Source organism: Linepithema humile, chromosome 6, assembly GCF_040581485.1.
Source record: "Linepithema humile isolate Giens D197 chromosome 6, Lhum_UNIL_v1.0, whole genome shotgun sequence".
NCBI lineage: Eukaryota > Metazoa > Arthropoda > Insecta > Hymenoptera > Formicidae > Linepithema > Linepithema humile.
The window spans coordinates 22,460,608-22,478,869 of NC_090133.1; the positions used below are offsets into that span (position 1 = coordinate 22,460,608).

The 18,262-nt window shown below is 36.7% G+C and overlaps 3 protein-coding genes and 1 pseudogene across 3 annotated transcripts; 2 read left to right on the forward strand and 2 right to left on the reverse strand.

Moving 5' to 3' along the window:
• Positions 1-20: 20 nt before the first annotated feature.
• Positions 21-2,790, reverse strand: LOC137000759 (uncharacterized). The gene is made up of 4 exons (XM_067358115.1): positions 2,541-2,790; positions 2,138-2,286; positions 1,077-1,772; positions 21-92 (listed from the first exon to the last, which is right to left on the reverse strand). Exons 1-4 carry the CDS (start codon positions 2,788-2,790, stop codon positions 21-23), a joined length of 1,167 nt encoding a protein of 388 aa, XP_067214216.1.
• A 10,012-nt stretch (positions 2,791-12,802) lies between these two features.
• Trs33 (trafficking protein particle complex subunit Trs33) lies at positions 12,803-13,934 on the forward strand. The gene is made up of 2 exons (XM_012368213.2): positions 12,803-13,188; positions 13,284-13,934. The coding sequence occupies exons 1-2, from the start codon at positions 13,063-13,065 to the stop codon at positions 13,683-13,685; spliced, it is 528 nt and encodes a 175-aa protein (XP_012223636.1). The 5' UTR covers positions 12,803-13,062; the 3' UTR covers positions 13,686-13,934.
• Cbs (Cystathionine beta-synthase) lies at positions 13,929-17,391 on the reverse strand. The gene is made up of 6 exons (XM_012368301.2): positions 17,265-17,391; positions 16,712-16,821; positions 16,272-16,621; positions 15,946-16,199; positions 15,589-15,859; positions 13,929-15,504 (listed from the first exon to the last, which is right to left on the reverse strand). Exons 1-6 carry the CDS (start codon positions 17,345-17,347, stop codon positions 15,058-15,060), a joined length of 1,515 nt encoding a protein of 504 aa, XP_012223724.1. The 5' UTR covers positions 17,348-17,391; the 3' UTR covers positions 13,929-15,057.
• Positions 14,103-15,580, forward strand: LOC105672989 (elongation factor 1-beta'-like; annotated as a pseudogene).
• Positions 17,392-18,262: the final 871 nt, after the last annotated feature.

Consider the following 18,262-nt stretch of genomic DNA (forward strand, 5'->3'; position numbering starts at 1 on the left):
CCTACGCCAACGCCAACAGCCTACGCCATCGTCAACGCCCACGCCCACGCTGACGCTAACATCAACACCAACGCCAATAAAATATACGAGGCCTAACGAATCATCTTTCAGGTAATTGCATTTATTTATTAATAGGTATTTTAGTATCATAATAATATTTTTTTCCTTGAAAAGCAAATAATTTTAATTCTTTCAACTTACAATGAAGTTAAATTAAAGTTTTTACTGAATATTTACTAAAAAATTAGTTTTTTCTCAATGTATAAAAATTTGATTAAAAATTATGGGAAATAAAGGAAAAATTGTCTTACATAACATGTAATTTGAGCACTGAGTCTCCGTGAGTTGTCAACTTCACGGAGTTGTCTTTTCTGGGTGTTTTTATCGTGGTTCTCTTTCCACTAAGACGGTTGTCGATCAAGACTAACCCTCGCGGCTCGTGTAAAGCACCGGCCTTCGGCCCCATACTTGGGGTTACGGTGTAAGTCGCCACCTATTCCCCCCCCCCTCGTGCACGGCCAGCCGTCATGTCGAAACACCGGCGTGCTAACAAGACTGGCAAGATCCCGGATTTTTTATCGAGGTTTACTCCCCTATCCTGGTGTCGTGAATAACACGCCTAACGGGTCCAGGCATCCGGGGGTTTGGAATCAAAGTCCCCGTCTTTTACCAGCGATTGGGAATAGTCCTTACAGGAGTTGTTGGGTTCCTCACGGTTCCTCCAGCGGAGGGAACCGTGTACCTCTTGCCCCGAAGAGAGGTCTCAGCGGACCACCCTTCGGAGCCCACCGGGGTGAAAAAGAGAGAGGTCGCTAGGCTCTCCCATCTCCCACCCAGCATTATCACGGCGCGTTATTCACGCCTAGGCGCGGAGGGCATGGCCTTATCCGGCCACCTCCTTGGCCCCTCCTCCTCCTTCTCTGAGAGGAGGTCGTGCCTCCCTCCCCCCTTCTCTCCCGCTCAACCTTCTCCTTCCGAGACATTACCGTCTCACAGAAGGAGGAGACTGCCACCCAACTCTCCTCTCTCTCCAACATCCCTCTAACCAGGGAAGGAAGAGAGAGGTCTCCGCCCACCATTTCGACCAGGGCCCGACGCTCTACGGTCCACGCTGGGCACTCCTCCAGCGTGTGCTGCGCCGAGTCCCGGTTGGCCGCGCAATGGTAGCACCGCGTAGTGCGCTGCTTACCTATTCGGCACAGGTAGTCACCAAAGCAATCATACCCGGTGAAAACCTGCGCCAGGCAGAACGAAATTCCGCCTCCCCTCCTGCCTACCCACTTCTGTAGGCAGGGCTGGATAGTCTCGACGGTCTTCAGTTCCGGAAGACCCGGAGTATTGTGTTCGCCCAGTCGGTGTTTCCACTCTCTGAGCGCCCACCTCCGGGCCCTCGCCTTTTCCCTTTCCATTTTCTTGGGAATGATTTCCGGGGAAATGCCACTCCGTCCGACCTCAATCGCGCACCGATAAGCTTCGGCGCGCGAACTAGCGACTAGGTCGAACGGGAGCACCTTTGCCAGGGTCGTGGACGCCACGTACGACACCGTCCGATAACAACGGGCGACCCTGATGGCCATGCGCCGATCGGCCTTACGCACCAAGGCGCTGGCGCGTTTATTGGCCATCAGTCGTTTGCCCAAATCGGTGCCCCGTAAAGAAATACCAATCGGACGGTGTTCGTGTAAAGGTGCCGGACTTTGGCACCTGGATCGTCGAGATTGGGCAGGAGGCGACACAACGCTTTCGCCATCCTGGGAGGTCCACTCTGGGAGCTAGAGCATCGAAATGCTGTATGAACTCTTAGAGTCCATCCAGGGTAAAGCCCAGATATTTTATCTGGAACCCCACAGGGATTCGGGACCCTCCGACGTTAATGTATGTCGGAGGTGGTCTTCCTCCTGTCTTCTTGTAGAAGAACAGGGCTTCTTTTTTCTTGTAGAAGAACAGGGTTTTTGTCTTTTGAGGAGCCACTTCTAATCCTAGGCCCCGTATTACGCGCACTACGCTGGCCACGGCTGCGGTTGCTACAGCCGCGGCCTCTTTTCAATCCTCCCCCCGAGCCATGACAAGTGTGTCGTCGGCGTAACAGACGACGTCAAAGCCAGGGGGAAGGACCGCTCGAAGCACTACATCGTACCCGAAATTCCACAGCATCAGGCCCAAAACAGACCCCTGTGGAACCCCGCGGTACATCCTCCTCTCGCACACCGCGCCTGTTCCGTCCTTGTATGCGAACGTTCTGCCCCGGAGGTAGTCCCACAGGACTGCCCGGAGATACGGGAGCAGCTGAAGATGTTCAAATGCTGCCCCAGACAGTCCCAGGGGAGGGAGTTGAAGGCGTTCACAATATCCAACAATACCGCTAGTGCCACCTCCCCCCCCCTTCTCCACTACGGCCTCCGAGAAAAAACAGACGTGGCGTATTGCATCCAAAGTCGACCGTCCCTCCCGGAAGCCGTATTGTTTATCACTTGAAGTGGGACCATCCCGAGACAGGTGCTGAACGAGGCGTCCTACGATTACTCGCTCATAGAGCTTACCCGCCTCATCCAGCAAGCATATAGGCCGGTATGCGGAGGGTTGCTCCGGCGGCTTGCCATCTTTTTGGAGGAGAACCAGATTGGCTCTCCTCCACCGCGAGGAGAAGGCACCGGATCTGAGGCAGGCGGTGAACAGCCGCCCCATCCGATCGCCCAGCACCCTCGTCGCCAGGGCCCATGACCTGCCGGGAGTTCCGTCGGGTCTAGACGCCTTGGCCGCACCGCCAAGCCTGGCCCGCACTGCGGACATTTCCTCTGCCGAGACTGCCGGCTCCTCGGGCCACACCTCCCCAACCGTGGGGGGGAGGGATGATAGTTCCCCCTACTAGGAACAGTGTGTCCACAATATTCCCGAAAAATTCCGGTTTAAGTTTCTTTGCAGTCGGGGGCGCCCTTGGTTTCAACTTCTTGAGAACTATCTTGAAGAGACGTCCCCACGGATTCCCGGTCCAGGGTGGAAATAAGCTCCTTTCACACCCTGGCCTTCGCTGTTTCGATGGCGGCTCGGAGGGCGTTTTGCGCCGCACGAAACCTCTCCAAAGCTATAGTCGTTTCGGCGTGATCCCCTCTTCTGCGTGTTCGCAGGAATCTGCGCCTGGCGGCCGAGGAAAGACGCCTAAGCTCGGCGATCTCCCCGGTCCACCAGTGCATCGTCCTACTGGGGGACCATTTAGATCGTGGCATGGACGCGTCACACGCGTTTTCAACCATGCCCACGACCCTCATGGCTTCCTGATCCAAGTATACGGCCTGACCGGATGGCATCGGCTAGGATTCCGCCAAAACAACCGCCATCAGGACGTCCTCCTCCATCTTCCGAAGGACCCAGCCCCTTTTCGGGGTGCTACGCCGGCGACGGCCGAGCGTTACGGTTGAGGTGGTCGAGGCCTCGATCACGATATATCGATGATCGGAACCCGAGTCCAGGTCTTCTTCCACCCTCCAACCCGTAACCCCGCGTGCGGCCGACGGAGAAGTCTACGTGAGATCCACGATGGACTCCCCCCGGGTACGCACGCAGGTGCTCCTCGAGCCTGTGTTTAACAGACACAGGCCGAGTGCCGCCGCCCTATCTCCCCCCCTCCTGTCGGTTCGCGAAGAATTCCATAACATCGACCAGGTGTTGAAATCCCCCGCAACAATGGTGGGTCGGGAGAGGCATCTACGAATGCAGTCCCCAAGCCCTGACAGGAAGGTTTTAAAGGAGGGGAGCTTCCACCTCGGTAAGACGTAACACCCGAGGATAAAATAATCCTCCCACTCCACCGTTACGTAGCCCAGCCCGGCCCCAAACTTGGAGCTTGGGAAGAAGTTCGCGGTGGGCCGCCAGTAGATGGCGACCCCCTCACCCGTGGGATCCGTAAACCAATGGGGGTGGTCCTCCAGTAGAGCTCCGTGGCCACCCCCAATTCAAATCCACCCTCCGCCATGGTTTGTAGGAACAAATCCTGTGCCACGGCGGAGTGGTTCACATTCGCCTGGAGGATCCTTAAGGGTGGCACGGCCCTAGTCGGAATCTTCCAGTTGCTGATCACCTCTGACTCCTTAGCGGTCGGTGTTGGCTTGTGTTTGCCAACACCACGCCGTTCAAAGTCCCCCTTGGGCCTCTCCTCCTTCGGCTTAATCCAGGGGGTCTCATCCTCCTCTGAGGTCGCCTCCGCGATTGATTTTTGGGCGGGCGCGGGGGCCAATGCCACGCTCGATGTGCCCACCTCCTTGTTGTTTTCTGTGGGGGCGGACGCGGGGGCCAATGCCGCGTTCGGAACACCCACCACCACCATTACCGTTCCTGCGGGAGCTGACGCGGGGGCCAAGGCCGCGTCCGGGGTTCCCGCCTCCCCCACCTTTATTTTTTCTGCAGCTCCTAAAACATTGTAAGGGCCTCTCCTCGAGGATTAAGGCCCTTACTTTGGCCCAACCGACCTGGATGCGGCCCGTCTAGGGGGCCTAGGAGGCATCAGGCGACGGCAAAACAACATTGTGGTAAGTAATTTATCGTTAAAAACGTTATTTTTTAAAAATAATAGTGCAGGGACTGATTTAAAACACCAGTATTGTTTCAATCAAAGAGCTATTTTGATTAAAATAAAAGATAGAACTATGTATCCGTATTACACACAGAATGATCACAATATGATATAACAAAGCTTCAGAAGCATAAGTGAATAATACAATTATATTCCTTAATTTATTTCAAGTAAATTTGAGTTAAATTTAAATTTAAAAATTTAATTCTTTGTTTAGACGTGTGCATAAATAAACGAATATAAAGTTTAATGTGCGCAGTAATTATTTTATAAATATTAATTATTTCAAACACTAATCTGCATTTATTTTTTTATTTTACAGATCAACTTTGTGCGCGTAATCGGTGCTACAAAATATATTCGTTCCGTCGTATAGTATAACAAAATGCGCGTCGGGAGTGCCGTTAATGCCGAGAGTTATAGCGAATCTATAGATGAACGCATTTTTGCTGTATGACAAATATTGGGACACGATTTTTTTTGACTTTAGGCTTGGCTCGGGGGAGGGAAAGGTCGGTTTCAATCATAAAATCTCCACTACGGCAGGGCAATCTTCGGTTCTACGTGCAGCGCGCTAGTTGTACAGATAGCCGGACTGTCAAAGGTAGTCGAGGACGGCTACCGGAGTTAGTCAAACGCTACCGATTGCTTTTCAGATGTCTTGTATCTAGTCGGTTGATTGGATGACTAATCACCTCATCTTCTTCAAGCTTATCTTTGCCTTCTGTTTTGAGAGAATCGTGCCCCAATTGGTAAATGTGGTCGTCTGAAACGCGGACGGAATTCGCGCGTAACGTCACAGCTTGGACAATTCGGTTCGATTCGCCTGTGATGTCGGGAGTGCCGTTTTAAGTATCGCGCGATTTTCGTATTCAGGTACGCATGCGAGCAATGCATGCGCCGCGAACGCGTGAGATTCAATGTGAGTGCTTCGAAGGACCACTGAGAGGAGGAGGAGGCTCAGGAGGAGCATCGGGCGCCGGCGGAGCAACTTTACGGTAAGCAATAATTCATTTATTTGTTGAAAATATTGTACACACATTAAAATATTTGAAAGACAAAAAATTCACATTAGTTAATATTTATCATTATTAGAATTTATTCGCATATTTTTTTACTTTTTATTTAAATAATTAAACTTTTTTAATAATTCTTTTATTACATATTTGCTTAGAAAACGAATTAAAAGTTCGATGTACTCAATATTTTTTATGATTTCACAAATATTTCATATTGTGAACGCTGCTATAATTTTGATTTATTTCGTGTTTTACAGATCAACTATGCAGATCAACAGAACGACAACTCCGCTGCTGCGCATCAATCGGTGAGTTAGTTTAATTTGTCTTTTATTATTAAGATAATGGATCAAATAATGGTGTAAAAATATATAAACGCGAGACACTTTGCAGGTCGTATAATTTTTATTGCCTTATAGTAGTTATATCAAAGTTTTATTCTCTTGTATTTTTTAAAAGTATTTTGAGTTGTACGTGCATTTGTTTTTAAAAGAACGAAGTACTTATTTTTTTAGTTTTAATTTATATTAAATTTAATTATGTGTTACTAATACATTAAAAAAAAGCAAAGTGTTTCTAATTTTGATTTTGATTGAGCCCGAAGTTGAAGCAACTTTCATCAGTCTAATAGCCCTTTGAATCCATATATATTAAATATTAATCATATAATATTAAAAATATAATCATACACCAGAATACTTTGAATAAAATTATAAAAGGTACACTATTTCTTCGATTTATTATCTTAAAATGGATAGGCTAGGACTTAGATGCGTTGATGAATATTTAATCCTGGAATATTTCCTAAATGTATTTCATGTGATTGACAGATCAGAACAAAATATATTGAATTATTCAGAGAGTTTGTAGAATTTTTTGATGACAGAATTGAAAACAATTTTTATATGTTTATATATCTTTATTTAATAATGTATGCACAAGTTGTTAAAGATGGCCAAAAGTTGTCGAAAACAATGGTGCATATATTACTGAACAAAGATGACTCTAAACATATAAAAATAGTTTTCAATTTTATTATAAAAATTATTACAAATTTTTTAAATAACCTAATATATTTTTATTCTGAATAATGTACTTGTGTTTATATATTTATATATGTTTATATATTTATTTATATTTTTTTTATATAAGAAAAAATAGAAGAAAAAAATATTTAAAAAAAGATTATACATAAAATAAAAGATAAAACTTGTTAATACATAGAAAAAAAGTATTTGCTGCCGCAGTAAATTTTATATAAGCTATCGTAGCAAAATTTCTTACAGTTGATTATTATTTGAACAGCAAAGAGATTTGTTATAGATAATAATTTTATTTACCGAAATTAGTTTTTAAATCTGCACAAATTATATTGCTAATATATAATAAGAAATTTATTTTTATCTTATTATCAAAGTTTGTATTAATGGCGACAATTCATTGCAATAGTAAAATAAATTTATTAAAAATTAATTATTTTGTTGTAACAGCGAATTTTAACTTGTTTTCTCATCTCAAAATTTGTCGATTTTTTGAACAAACCAGATTTGTTGCATATTGAATAATCTGTAAAAGTAGTTACAATAGCGAAATTTTATCGCTAACATATTTAACATGCACTAGCAACGATTATTTTATTGCGATAGCAAAATTCCTTTTCTGTGTGTAAATGTGTACTCTTTCATTTCTTCCTTCCCTACGGTAAGTGGTTTATTTTTTTATATCTTTCCAGGATTAAATATTATAAATTGGCGTTGAAAAGCAAAAGTAAGAAAATTTTTAAATACATATGTACCACAAATGTATCACAAATGTAAATTAAAAATGAAAAAGAAAATTCTTTTACACAAACGTAAATATATTAATGAATTATGATATATTTGAAATAATTTATTTAATAAAAAAGGAGTGCATGTTTTATTAACAATTTATTTACAATTTTGAAATATATATTTATTCTTGCTATACGTCAATTTCTTCGCAATCTTTCCTAGCCTACCCATGCATCCGTGGTCCTATGGCTTAACACTAAAACTACCAAAGCGGTCAAAATGACAGGTTTATTCTTTTTAGAATAATTATTTAAATTTATAATGTATTTGTTGAGATTTTTTTCTGTGACTTGTTGCATTGTGTTAAATAATTTAATTAATTAATGTACTTTTTCTCTTTATCACTTTTTATAAAAAAAGAAAAAAGAAATAGAAGTTGGTATATGTTAATCGTCGGTAGTTCCAGTGTTGATCCCATGGTTGAGCATGGACTTTCGAAATTCGTGGTCCCATTGATGATGGTCGAGCACGGATCTCGAAACATTGATATGATCGAACATTGAACAATGGTCGACTATCAATACAAATTTCGGACGCAACTAGCGAAAACTGAGCTGAGCTCTGCGCTAGAGTCCTGCGAGAAACATCGAGACAATCGCTCTCGGATTTTCGATGCAAATAGCGGTAACTGAGCTGAGCTCTGCGCCAAGCATCACTCGAAAAACGCCGAGGTCGTTATCCTCGGAATTCTCTCAAGTGAGAGATGTCATTTGCGTACACGAAAATGCGTATAACGTGATATTAAATCGATACTTATAAATTAAATCGTTAATCGTTAAATCATTACCTCTATCCGCGTTTCTCGGTTTATTTGATTTACACGAGTTTTCAGATATCTACATCTTTTATTAGGTAGGATTTTCTATTAGATAGAATTGTTTTATTAGGTAGGATTTTTTGTTAGGCAGGATTAAACAATTTTGTATAAATTTTGTATTTTTTTTATTTCTGTGCATCGATAAATATTGAAACTTCTGCTTTGACAGTGAGTTTGTAGTTTATTGATGACAAAAATAATAATAAAACTTCGGGTGGGCAAACAGCAAGATTCTCTTTCGAAAAACGAAAGATGTTTCTTGCGCAAATAAAGCATTATATTGAAAGTAAGGCGTTTAGATGTTTAAATATATAGAAAATAACTTTCACGATAGGAAAGTTTTCTACAGTTTTATAAGATACTTTGCTCTTTTCAAATAAAATTTTTTAAATTTTCCATAAATCTTTTAAACGTTTAAACGTCTTTATTGACATCTTGATAGCAAATAAACTATTATATTAATTTTTATAATTGAAATATCGAGTTCAAAGGAATGATGAGGGTACATCTTCCTTTTATTTAATATTATTTTTGTTTTATGTTATTTTGTGTATTATTTCAGTGAAAAATTAAGAGGGCAATATATATAAGAAAATATATAAAAAGGTAATATAAAACAAATTATTGTTAATTCTATTTTAAATTATTTTGTTATATATTGTTACATATATTTTCCTCTATTCATTTTTCGATAAAAAAATGTTTCGTTTATTTGGAAATTTCATTTGTATTTTTTTGCGATTATCTACTTATCACTTAAGAGATATGAATGTTTTTTTCAATTTCTTACATAATTGCGATTACCGTTGTAGTCGATCTCTTATATGTAAAACGATGCAAATGGAATCTTCAATAAATGTACAATATGAATATAAATGTACAAAATAAAATTTCCAATTCGACAATATTCACATTTATTTGTTTTAGGTTATCGAACAATGATATATTATGACAATGAAAAATGAAGAATAGTTTCCTAAAACAAAATAAATATTTTTTAGATTTTTATTAAATGCTTTTATTTTTTAGGTGTAATTTGTCAGGTATGATTTTTCAGACTTTTATTTAATGTTTCTTTATCTTTTATATTTATATATTTGATATGTATATGTATATCTGGTTAATGCTTTTAAGAAAGTTTTTTAACATGCTGTTTGATGTAGCGTCATAAAAATTTTAATTTTTATCTATAATTATTTTCAGATTTTAACTTAATATTTTAATTTTTCAGATTTTAATTAAGTTTTTATTTTTTAGGTGTGATTTTGCAGGTATAATTTTTATTTTTATTTAATGTTTCTTTATCTTTTACACACATTAAAATATATAATTTTGTAATACATATAATTGTTATATTGAATTAACCAGTTGAGTGGTAATGTATCATATATGTACAAAAAAAAAGTGCCAAACGTGGTAATGTATCATATATGTACATTTCTAAATAACTTCACTAATTTTCAACAGATTTACATAAAAGTTGATATCCTAAGGTTTTTTGGACTGCTGAACTCGAATCTATTGTCAAAATTGTAAAATTTAAAATGGCGGATCCAATATGGCGATTGTTAATTGTTAAAACGACTAAAATATTAGAGTTAGGTGAAATATTTATTTGTAGAGCTTTTTATGAGCTTCATTTTTTGTTTGACAACTTTTTTCGTACAATGAATATTTTCTGAAACAATTAACAAAAACAGTTTTATTTTTTAACCTTTGAGGGGGGCTAGGGGGCGGAGGGGGCATTTGCGCCAAAAATCCATTTGGAAATATTATTTACTAGATAAAATAAGTATTTAGATAAAATAAGTATTTAGGCTGAATATAAGCCAAATCGGAGGTGATAGCTTTTCGGAAGTCTTCCTCCCTTTTTTGATCCATCTCCACTTTTAACTGGAAAGTCGTAGTAAACATTTTCAAAAATCATTGTTCTTGTCTTGAAACGCCCTTTCAAATAATCCCTACTCGATCCATAGTGCCATTTAACATTTTAGACCCCTATTCTGCTCCCCGCCCCCAGGGGCAGGGGGGGGGGGAATCCACACCCATTCCGAAAAGTTGCTTTTTCGAAAACTTTGAACCCATGTTTCACCGTTTTCCGATATTCTAACTTTTGACACAAATCTTTCGGAAAAGTCTACCACTCAACTGGTTAACATTTATCTTATGACGATGTTGGATAAACAAATATGGGAAATATTTGCCGAATCGATAACAATTGATAAGTGTATTACCAGAAAACAAATATATGTATTTGTGTACAAATTAATTAAATATATCGAGCTATTTGTGTGTTATCATAGATTTGGTTCTGTATTTCTTGTACGGCGTATGGCATAGTAATAACCGAGAAAGGAAGTTATCATCGAAATCTACTGACAAAAAAAATGGCGAAAAAAAATTTCTAATGGCAAAGCATGGGGAAATGGTGACGTTTCTCATTACACGTGATAAACTAAGAAATGGTTATAATAATGTGTATTTAGTGCTCTAACATTCTTGCGTTGTATAGTTAAATATATTTTATACATTTATAAATAAAATTTTATTATAACTATATACTATTATTTTATACTATATCTTTATCATTTATCTATTTTATACTATTGCTTTAGCATTTATTTTATACTGTATACTATATCAATACAAAACAAATTAAAAACTGAACTATGTTTTCTCTTCCTCTCATTGTTAAAATTTTATAATAATACAATATATTGGCAAAAATTTGATTAATTATTATGAAAGAAACAACTCGAAAATATAATTGCACGTTCGGGATTCACGATAACAATCAACGATAGCAAAGAGAAATAAAAAGTCGTATAGTTAATTTTGTACGTCGTCTGTGTCGCGTTTATACTACGCCTAAACTACTTGAATACGCTTTCTATGTTTTATGCATAAAAATGAAATGTATTCATTAATATATTCGCGTTTTACAGCATTGACAGCACTTTTTTATGTCATATCATAACATTAAAATATAAATAAATATGTAAACTTTCATAAATAAATTATTATCACAATTTTTGCAGCGTTATTTTAAACTCGTTAGCCTTGTCTAAGATGAGAATTGATTTTATTCCATTAAAATACCGCATTTTAATACATTTACGACGTTTTACGTTGTCTTATATTTTTATATAAATAAATATATAAGTTAAAATTAAAAATAAATATCCTCGAAATAAAATGTTTAAAAAAGAAATACTGTTTTGTATGTGTATGAATACCGACTTTCCACACAATAAATCTCGATGAAATAAATTTTGCAAAATACACGGTTTAACGAGTCATTTATATACAAATTTATAACTATCAAAATTAATTTTTTATAATTTTTATCCTTTATTACCTCAATTCAATTTTAATTAAATATAAATCAATATTCACAAAGAAATAAATATTCAAGCATCAAGTATCTATCTATCATAAAAGAAGGAATTTTGCGCAATTGATTTACTTCAAATAGGTAATAGAAAATGGAAAATACAAATTATATATCTCAATAAATAAGAATTGTGTAACAAATTTCGCATTGTACATCGATTAAATTGCGTATTTCGAAAGATTTATTTAATCGAAATTTATTGCGTTGGCAGCCGTTTTCACGCAAAGCGACGTGTTTCGTGACATTTCTATTGCGTGAGCATTTATTAATTTAATTTTTATTCATATATTTATTTATTTGTGTTACAATACGAAATAGAAAAACGCTCAAAAAGCTTTAAAACGTGGAATTTTAATCAAGTAAAATTAATTTTTATATTGGATTACGTTGACAAATCTACAGATAAAAATTTTAAAAATACAATAGAAGGCAAAAAATAAAATAGTAAATTATTTATCAAAATTAAAACTCTGAACGCCAAGGAATATCTTATAATGTGGAAAATATACAGGGTGAGGCAAAAGTATGGAAACCCCCGAATAAGTTTTGAGAAAGGCATTTTACGAAAAAATGTTAAATACAAAAGTTTTAGGAAATTTCTCTGGCTTTTCAATGGTGATCTTGGATTTGACCTTGACCGTGACCTTGAAGGTCATTTGAAGGTCAGAGTAATTTTTTAAAATGGAAACCCTTATTTTTTATTCCAAAATCTAATAGCTGGTGTCAAGAGCTTTTTAAAACACTATAATGAAGTTATTTTTCATTAAGTACTTTTCGAGTTATGAGGCTTGTAAATTACAGTATTTTGACATAAAATACAAAATATCTTGTAAAACATTCAATTTTTGGGAATTTTACCTTAATACTTTTATGCATAAAATAATGAGACGAATCAATTGGTATAAAGAAAACACATTGGTTTTAAAAAAAAGTATGCAGTTGCATGTTGCAAATAATTTACAATACGTGTGTATTATTTCAAATCTGATTGATATACATAATCATGTTTTACAAGTATGCATTATCGACACTTTGTAGATATAGCACATATCGGAACCAAAAAGTCGTGGACGTAGCACGGAAGAGACCCAAAAGATCGTGAACATTGCCTACGGGATTCGTGGACATTGGCTACGTAGTTCAATGTGCACGTTTTGTGCACATAGAGGCGCTAACCCACGGAAACATGTAAAATGCGGGCATGTCTACTCTCAGTCTTCTCTCTGGTCGTATCATATGTTGTGACATGCGTTAGTATACTTTGTAATCAAATACGTGGATATTAATTAATTTGACTTATTTTAATTAACAATCTGTATAAATCAACGATGTGCTTATGCTATTCATAATAATTCATAATACTCGAAAAACATAGCCACATAGATAATCTACGTACGTAATTTGATAAAAGAAGAAACAATATCAACGAGAAAATGAAGCAACAAATAATCGATTCCAAAGCGAATCCTAATGCAACCGGGGAAGCTGACGATTGTCTCTTCGAATATTTACATGCTGAGCTGGTCAATTACGTTCTGAGCAAATCAACTAACGCTGCTGTGAGTATTGAATATATGTGCAAAGCTATTTACATATCTGTTATTTACCGTAAAAAAGCATTTCCTAATTGAGAAATATACATCATTTCTAATAGGAAGGCGAAGAAGAACTCTCACGTTTAGAATGGATGGGATTTAGTGTCGGATATAGAATTATCGAACGTCTAACGAGAGAATGGAGCAGATTTAAGGATGAGCTGGACATGATTAAGTTTATCTGCACGGACTTTTGGTCCAGCTTGTATCACAAGCAAATTGATAATCTCAGGACGAATCATCATGGAGTATATGTACTGCAAGATAATGCCTTTAGACTGTTGGATAAAGTTGGCACGAGCAATAGCAAGCAGTATCTAAAGGAGAGTCCTCGTCTGTTGGCTTTCACTTGCGGTCTTTTAAGAGGCAGCTTAGCTAATCTTGGTATCATTAGCACTGTTACTGCAGAGACTACTACATTACCAAGCTGTAAATTTCATGTTCAAGTTCAAAAGATTTAATATCCTGATTTTTCATTATATTCTAAAAAAAGATATAGAAATATGTAAAAAGATATATTCTAGGTGTATATCAAAAATATAAAAAATGTAACAGAAATTTCTTATACACAATTTATGTTTTTATGCGTTTAGAGAAAAGAAAATCATTAATTTTCATAAAATAAAATATTTCTGTAATATTATATAATTTAATTATACATCTTTATTATGAATTATGGATGTCTTAAAGAATATATATCCAAATGTTAATATATGCATATTTATTTATAACATTTTCATATGTTTTGTACTTTTTTATCTAAGCTGTTTTCATTTTGTAATTACTTAAATCCATAAAATTATTACAAAATTACAAAGCAATGCTTAAAGGGTCTCCTAGTCACATCGACCATTTTACGTCCGGAGCACATTTTCGCCATGGCCATCGGTGACCTGAAGACCGATAAGAATGTCAAGAATCTCAACATCTACCTCGCCGTTATATCTAGGGGTGGCAACCAACCCAGGCCGATGTTGCAGTACTGGGAAAAGTATCAACATCATCAAATCCCCACTCCGTTGATACAATCACATAAAATCATACGATTTTAAATCACTTCCTGGAGGAAAGAAAATTCCTGTTATCTTTAGCACCGCTAGTGTTCCACAGCCTCATCCACAGCAAAAGCAAATGACGATCTGGATTTGTTCGGATGAGGAGGAAGATGCGGAAACAGCGAAGGGTTAAAAACATATGCAGAAAAGAAAAAAAAAGCCTGTGATCGAGTTGTTAAGTCGAGTATCGTGGTGAAGAGTTGGGGAGATGAAACGGACATGAAGAAAATTAAAAATGCCGTGAGATTGATCTAGATGGACGGCCTTTGGGATGCATTAAAACTCGTCTCCGTAGGCCATGGTATAAACAAGTCACAAATAATGTGCATGATAGAGAACGAACATGTGTCGATAGACGTGTTGAACAGATTCAAGAATTCGTGGATCTAATTCAATCGGTAGACATTGCTTTGTTTAACAATATCTTAAAACAAAAACAGCTTACTTTTAATATTTGCTTTTTAATAATGCTTAAAATGCATAATTGCTATAAAAGGCATTAAGAAAAATTGTTTTACTAAGTCTAAAAATAATTGTACAATTCTATTGGCCGTTTTTCTTTGTTATATAAATCATTAACCTGATTCTATGGAAACACAAATGTAATATCCAATATAAAATTAGCAAGAATATTTGTGATATATTCAGTCTTCTGTATTACGTAAATGTGTAGATATATATTGCACATAAAAATGCAGAGATATATTGATATATTAATATATAGCACAAAGAAAAAACGGACAATCCTGCTTTTAATGATATACAATACGGTCGAATTTTACATAACGCCATTACTATGTACTATATTATCACCTTTAGTTATGAAATTAAAAATATCATTTTGATTTACAATACCCATTAAAACGTTATCATCATTTAGAACAACAGCGTAAGGTTCTTGTTTAAGCTTAAACGACAATTGGCCCAATGTAACCGAGGCTGTAACCTTTGTAAATTGTTTGATCATGACTTTCTCGGCGCAATCTGTTCGTTTCACCGCACCGGAAATCAAATTGGATAGAAGCGCATCTGGCGTGATAACACCTTTAACGTGTAACTCTTCATCGTCAGTTACCAACAATTGCTTAGTATCACTAGTAGTATTAAAGAAATCGACAGCTTCTTGACATGACATTCCTTTTGACATTACAGGCTTCTTCAACGATAAATTTGATATCGGTACGCGCCACCACCATTCGTTCATCACTGGCAAAATTTCAGTCGGCTGAAAAAAGAAATTGTAATTTATTAATTATACGATATGTCTGTAACATAAATATATGATATTTAAATATGACAAATGTTTTACCCCAAAATCTCTGGCCGCCATCCATTCATCCGACACGAATTTGGTCATGTAATTGCGTATGCCATCTGGCAAGAGAACAACCACACGTTTATCCTCGGACAAATCTTTGGCAATTTTTAATGCCACTGAAAGTGCCGCGCCGCTACTGCCGCCGCACAGTAGTCCCTCTTGACGAATCAATTCGCGTGCCAAATTCAACGATTCATGGTCCTTCGTCTTCATCCACTTATCGACTACATCGCGATCCAAGACCGTGGGTACAAAATCATATCTGTGAAAAGGAAATTTTCCTATTGAAACTGCATCATATATAAAGGTTTTACACTACTTATAGCATATATAAAATAATTCACATACCCAATTCCTTCTACTTCGTAAAATCCAATATCATTTTTATTTAACTCAGGTGGCTGCGCCAGAATACTGCCTTCAGGATCCACGCCGATAATTTGTACACTAGGCGATAGTTCTTTCATTTTGCGGCCGATTCCGGCTATTGTTCCTCCGGTACCGGCACCGATAACAACTACGTCTATCTTCCCGTCGCACTGCTCCCAAATCTCAGTTGCAGTTTGATCATAATGGGCCAATGGGTTACCAGGATTTGTATACTGTACAGAGTTCGAAATTAATTTTTAAAACTGATACACCTTAACAAAAAATACTAAAATTAGATAAGTTACTTGATCTAGAACAATACTGTTAGGTATCTCCTTTTGCAATTTTTGAGCAACACTGATATGCGCTTCTGGACTGTACCATGCCGCTTCAGTGGGCGTTCTGACTATTTTTGCGCCAAGAGCGCGAAGTACGTATACTTTTTCATTAGACATCTTTTCTGGCATCACAATAACGCAATTGTAGCCTTTAACTGCTGCGGCCATCGCAAGACCAATTCCAGTATTGCCGCTAGTTGGTTCAATAATCGTATATCCTGGCTTTATCAGTCCCTTTTCTTCTGCATCTTGAATCATTCTATATGCTATTCGATCTTTCACAGAGCCACCAGGATTGAAGAATTCACATTTTGCAACTATATAAAAAAATTAATTCATCATAAGAATTTTTATCAGACTCTTTCTCTCGTGAAACGTACAAGATATAATATAAAATATTTACTAACATATTTCACACTTAATCCCACGAGATTTAGGAATGTTATTGAGCCGAACAAGAGGCGTCTGACCAATTGCACTTAAAATATTTGGTAATACTTTCTTACGATCTGGTGTCCTGGAAAAAGGAATATAATTAGTACACTATTGATACAGTTATCAATATAAAATGCTAAAGTTAAAAAATTGTGCAATATTACATCCAATGATAAGGCAAGAAATTACTTCATACAAACATACAACTATTCTTTACTAATGTGATTATCTTATTATTCTATGATAGTATTATCAACATCATGTTTCTGTGTACAGTGTACTGTGTCTATATTGTTTGTTTTGCTTTCATAACATTGCGTGATAAAAGCATGAGAAATCAAGTTTCGTATTTTAGTGATATGTTTTTATGATCTATTGACAGACTTTAATATCAGACCACATGATAGAATTTTTCATCTGTTGTAATGCTATAATGGCATGCATGTGTAATAACTGATGATTAAGGCGCATAATGAGAAATTATATTCAAAAATTCGTTATATCACAATACTGTGAATCACTCACTCTATTTGCTTTGTGTGTGGTGAATTTTTCTCATTAGCTTTCCACGTACATTTAGTTGGTCTATCTGGTCGCATCAGCTCCATTATTACAATTTTCTCTTTTTTTTATTATAAAACAGGTGAAAATCCTAGTTGCAATAAATTAATAGAATGTTTCTGATATATAAAAAAATCGGTGATGCAAAAACTGTGTAAGATATGCTAATTGACCTACAACGTGGCTGTAAATTAATTTTTTTTAACCGTAGTTTTCTTATCTATGCTTAACAAGTCAAATGTGAATGTTTTAAAGAAAAAAATTAGAATATAAAAAATGTAACTAATCAAATCACAAAAAAATGTGCAAATTAGTATCAATTAATCTTAAAAAGCTAAAAAATTATGCTGATTTTTGTACTGCTGATTATTCAGGTATAAAAATACGTTTTATCACAAAATATCACTTTTGAAGCACGACGAAATCTAAGAACAAAATCAAAGAAAGCAGATACAAGAATCAACTGCTGTATCACAGATTTTTCACTGATAACGGAATAATGAAGTGCCTGCCGAACCACTTCCAACTGAATTCTAACACACAGTGCAGCGACGCCAGATTTGAAACGTAAGAAGCGAGCAGCATGAGGAAGAGAATATCGCACACACATGCGCAAGCATGATGTATGTACATATATACATGGAGCTCTACGCTTCGGCTAGCTTCGGATTTCGATATTAGAAAGGATCAGATGTACTATTTCTGTCTCCTTTTTTATGCTCCAGCAAGAAATTTTTTACCATTATTTTACCAACTTTATTTTTTTTTTAAATAACTAATTAAGCATAAGTTAATATGTTATTAATTAATTATAAGTTATTATATTGTTATTATTAACACAATCTTTTATTTATTAATCTTGATTTGAACTGTAAAAACATCTTTTCATATATCAGTAAATGTTTATATTTATTATAAAAAGTCTAGTTATTTAGCACGAGATCTTTACAAACTAAATTAAA

Excerpts from the sequence above, each read along its gene's own strand:
- Trs33 (XM_012368213.2), top strand. The coding sequence starts at position 13,063 with ATGAAGCAACAAATAATCGATTCCAAAGCGAATCCTAATGCAACCGGG. Across the intron at positions 13,189-13,283 it reads GCAAATCAACTAACGCTGCT|GAAGGCGAAGAAGAACTCTC; the intron begins GTGAGTATTGAA and ends CATTTCTAATAG.
- Cbs (XM_012368301.2), bottom strand. The coding sequence starts at position 17,347 with ATGGAGCTGATGCGACCAGATAGACCAACTAAATGTACGTGGAAAGCT. Across the intron at positions 16,622-16,711 it reads TGGGATTAAGTGTGAAATAT|TTGCAAAATGTGAATTCTTC; the intron begins GTTAGTAAATAT and ends TTTTTTATATAG. Across the intron at positions 15,860-15,945 it reads TACGAAGTAGAAGGAATTGG|ATATGATTTTGTACCCACGG; the intron begins GTATGTGAATTA and ends TCCTTTTCACAG.
- LOC137000759 (XM_067358115.1), bottom strand. The coding sequence starts at position 2,790 with ATGTCCGCAGTGCGGGCCAGGCTTGGCGGTGCGGCCAAGGCGTCTAGA. Across the intron at positions 2,287-2,540 it reads ATGCTTGCTGGATGAGGCGG|CTGCTCCCGTATCTCCGGGC; the intron begins GTAAGCTCTATG and ends GAACATCTTCAG. Across the intron at positions 93-1,076 it reads GTCGGGCCCTGGTCGAAATG|GCCTCGTATATTTTATTGGC; the intron begins GTGGGCGGAGAC and ends ATGATTCGTTAG.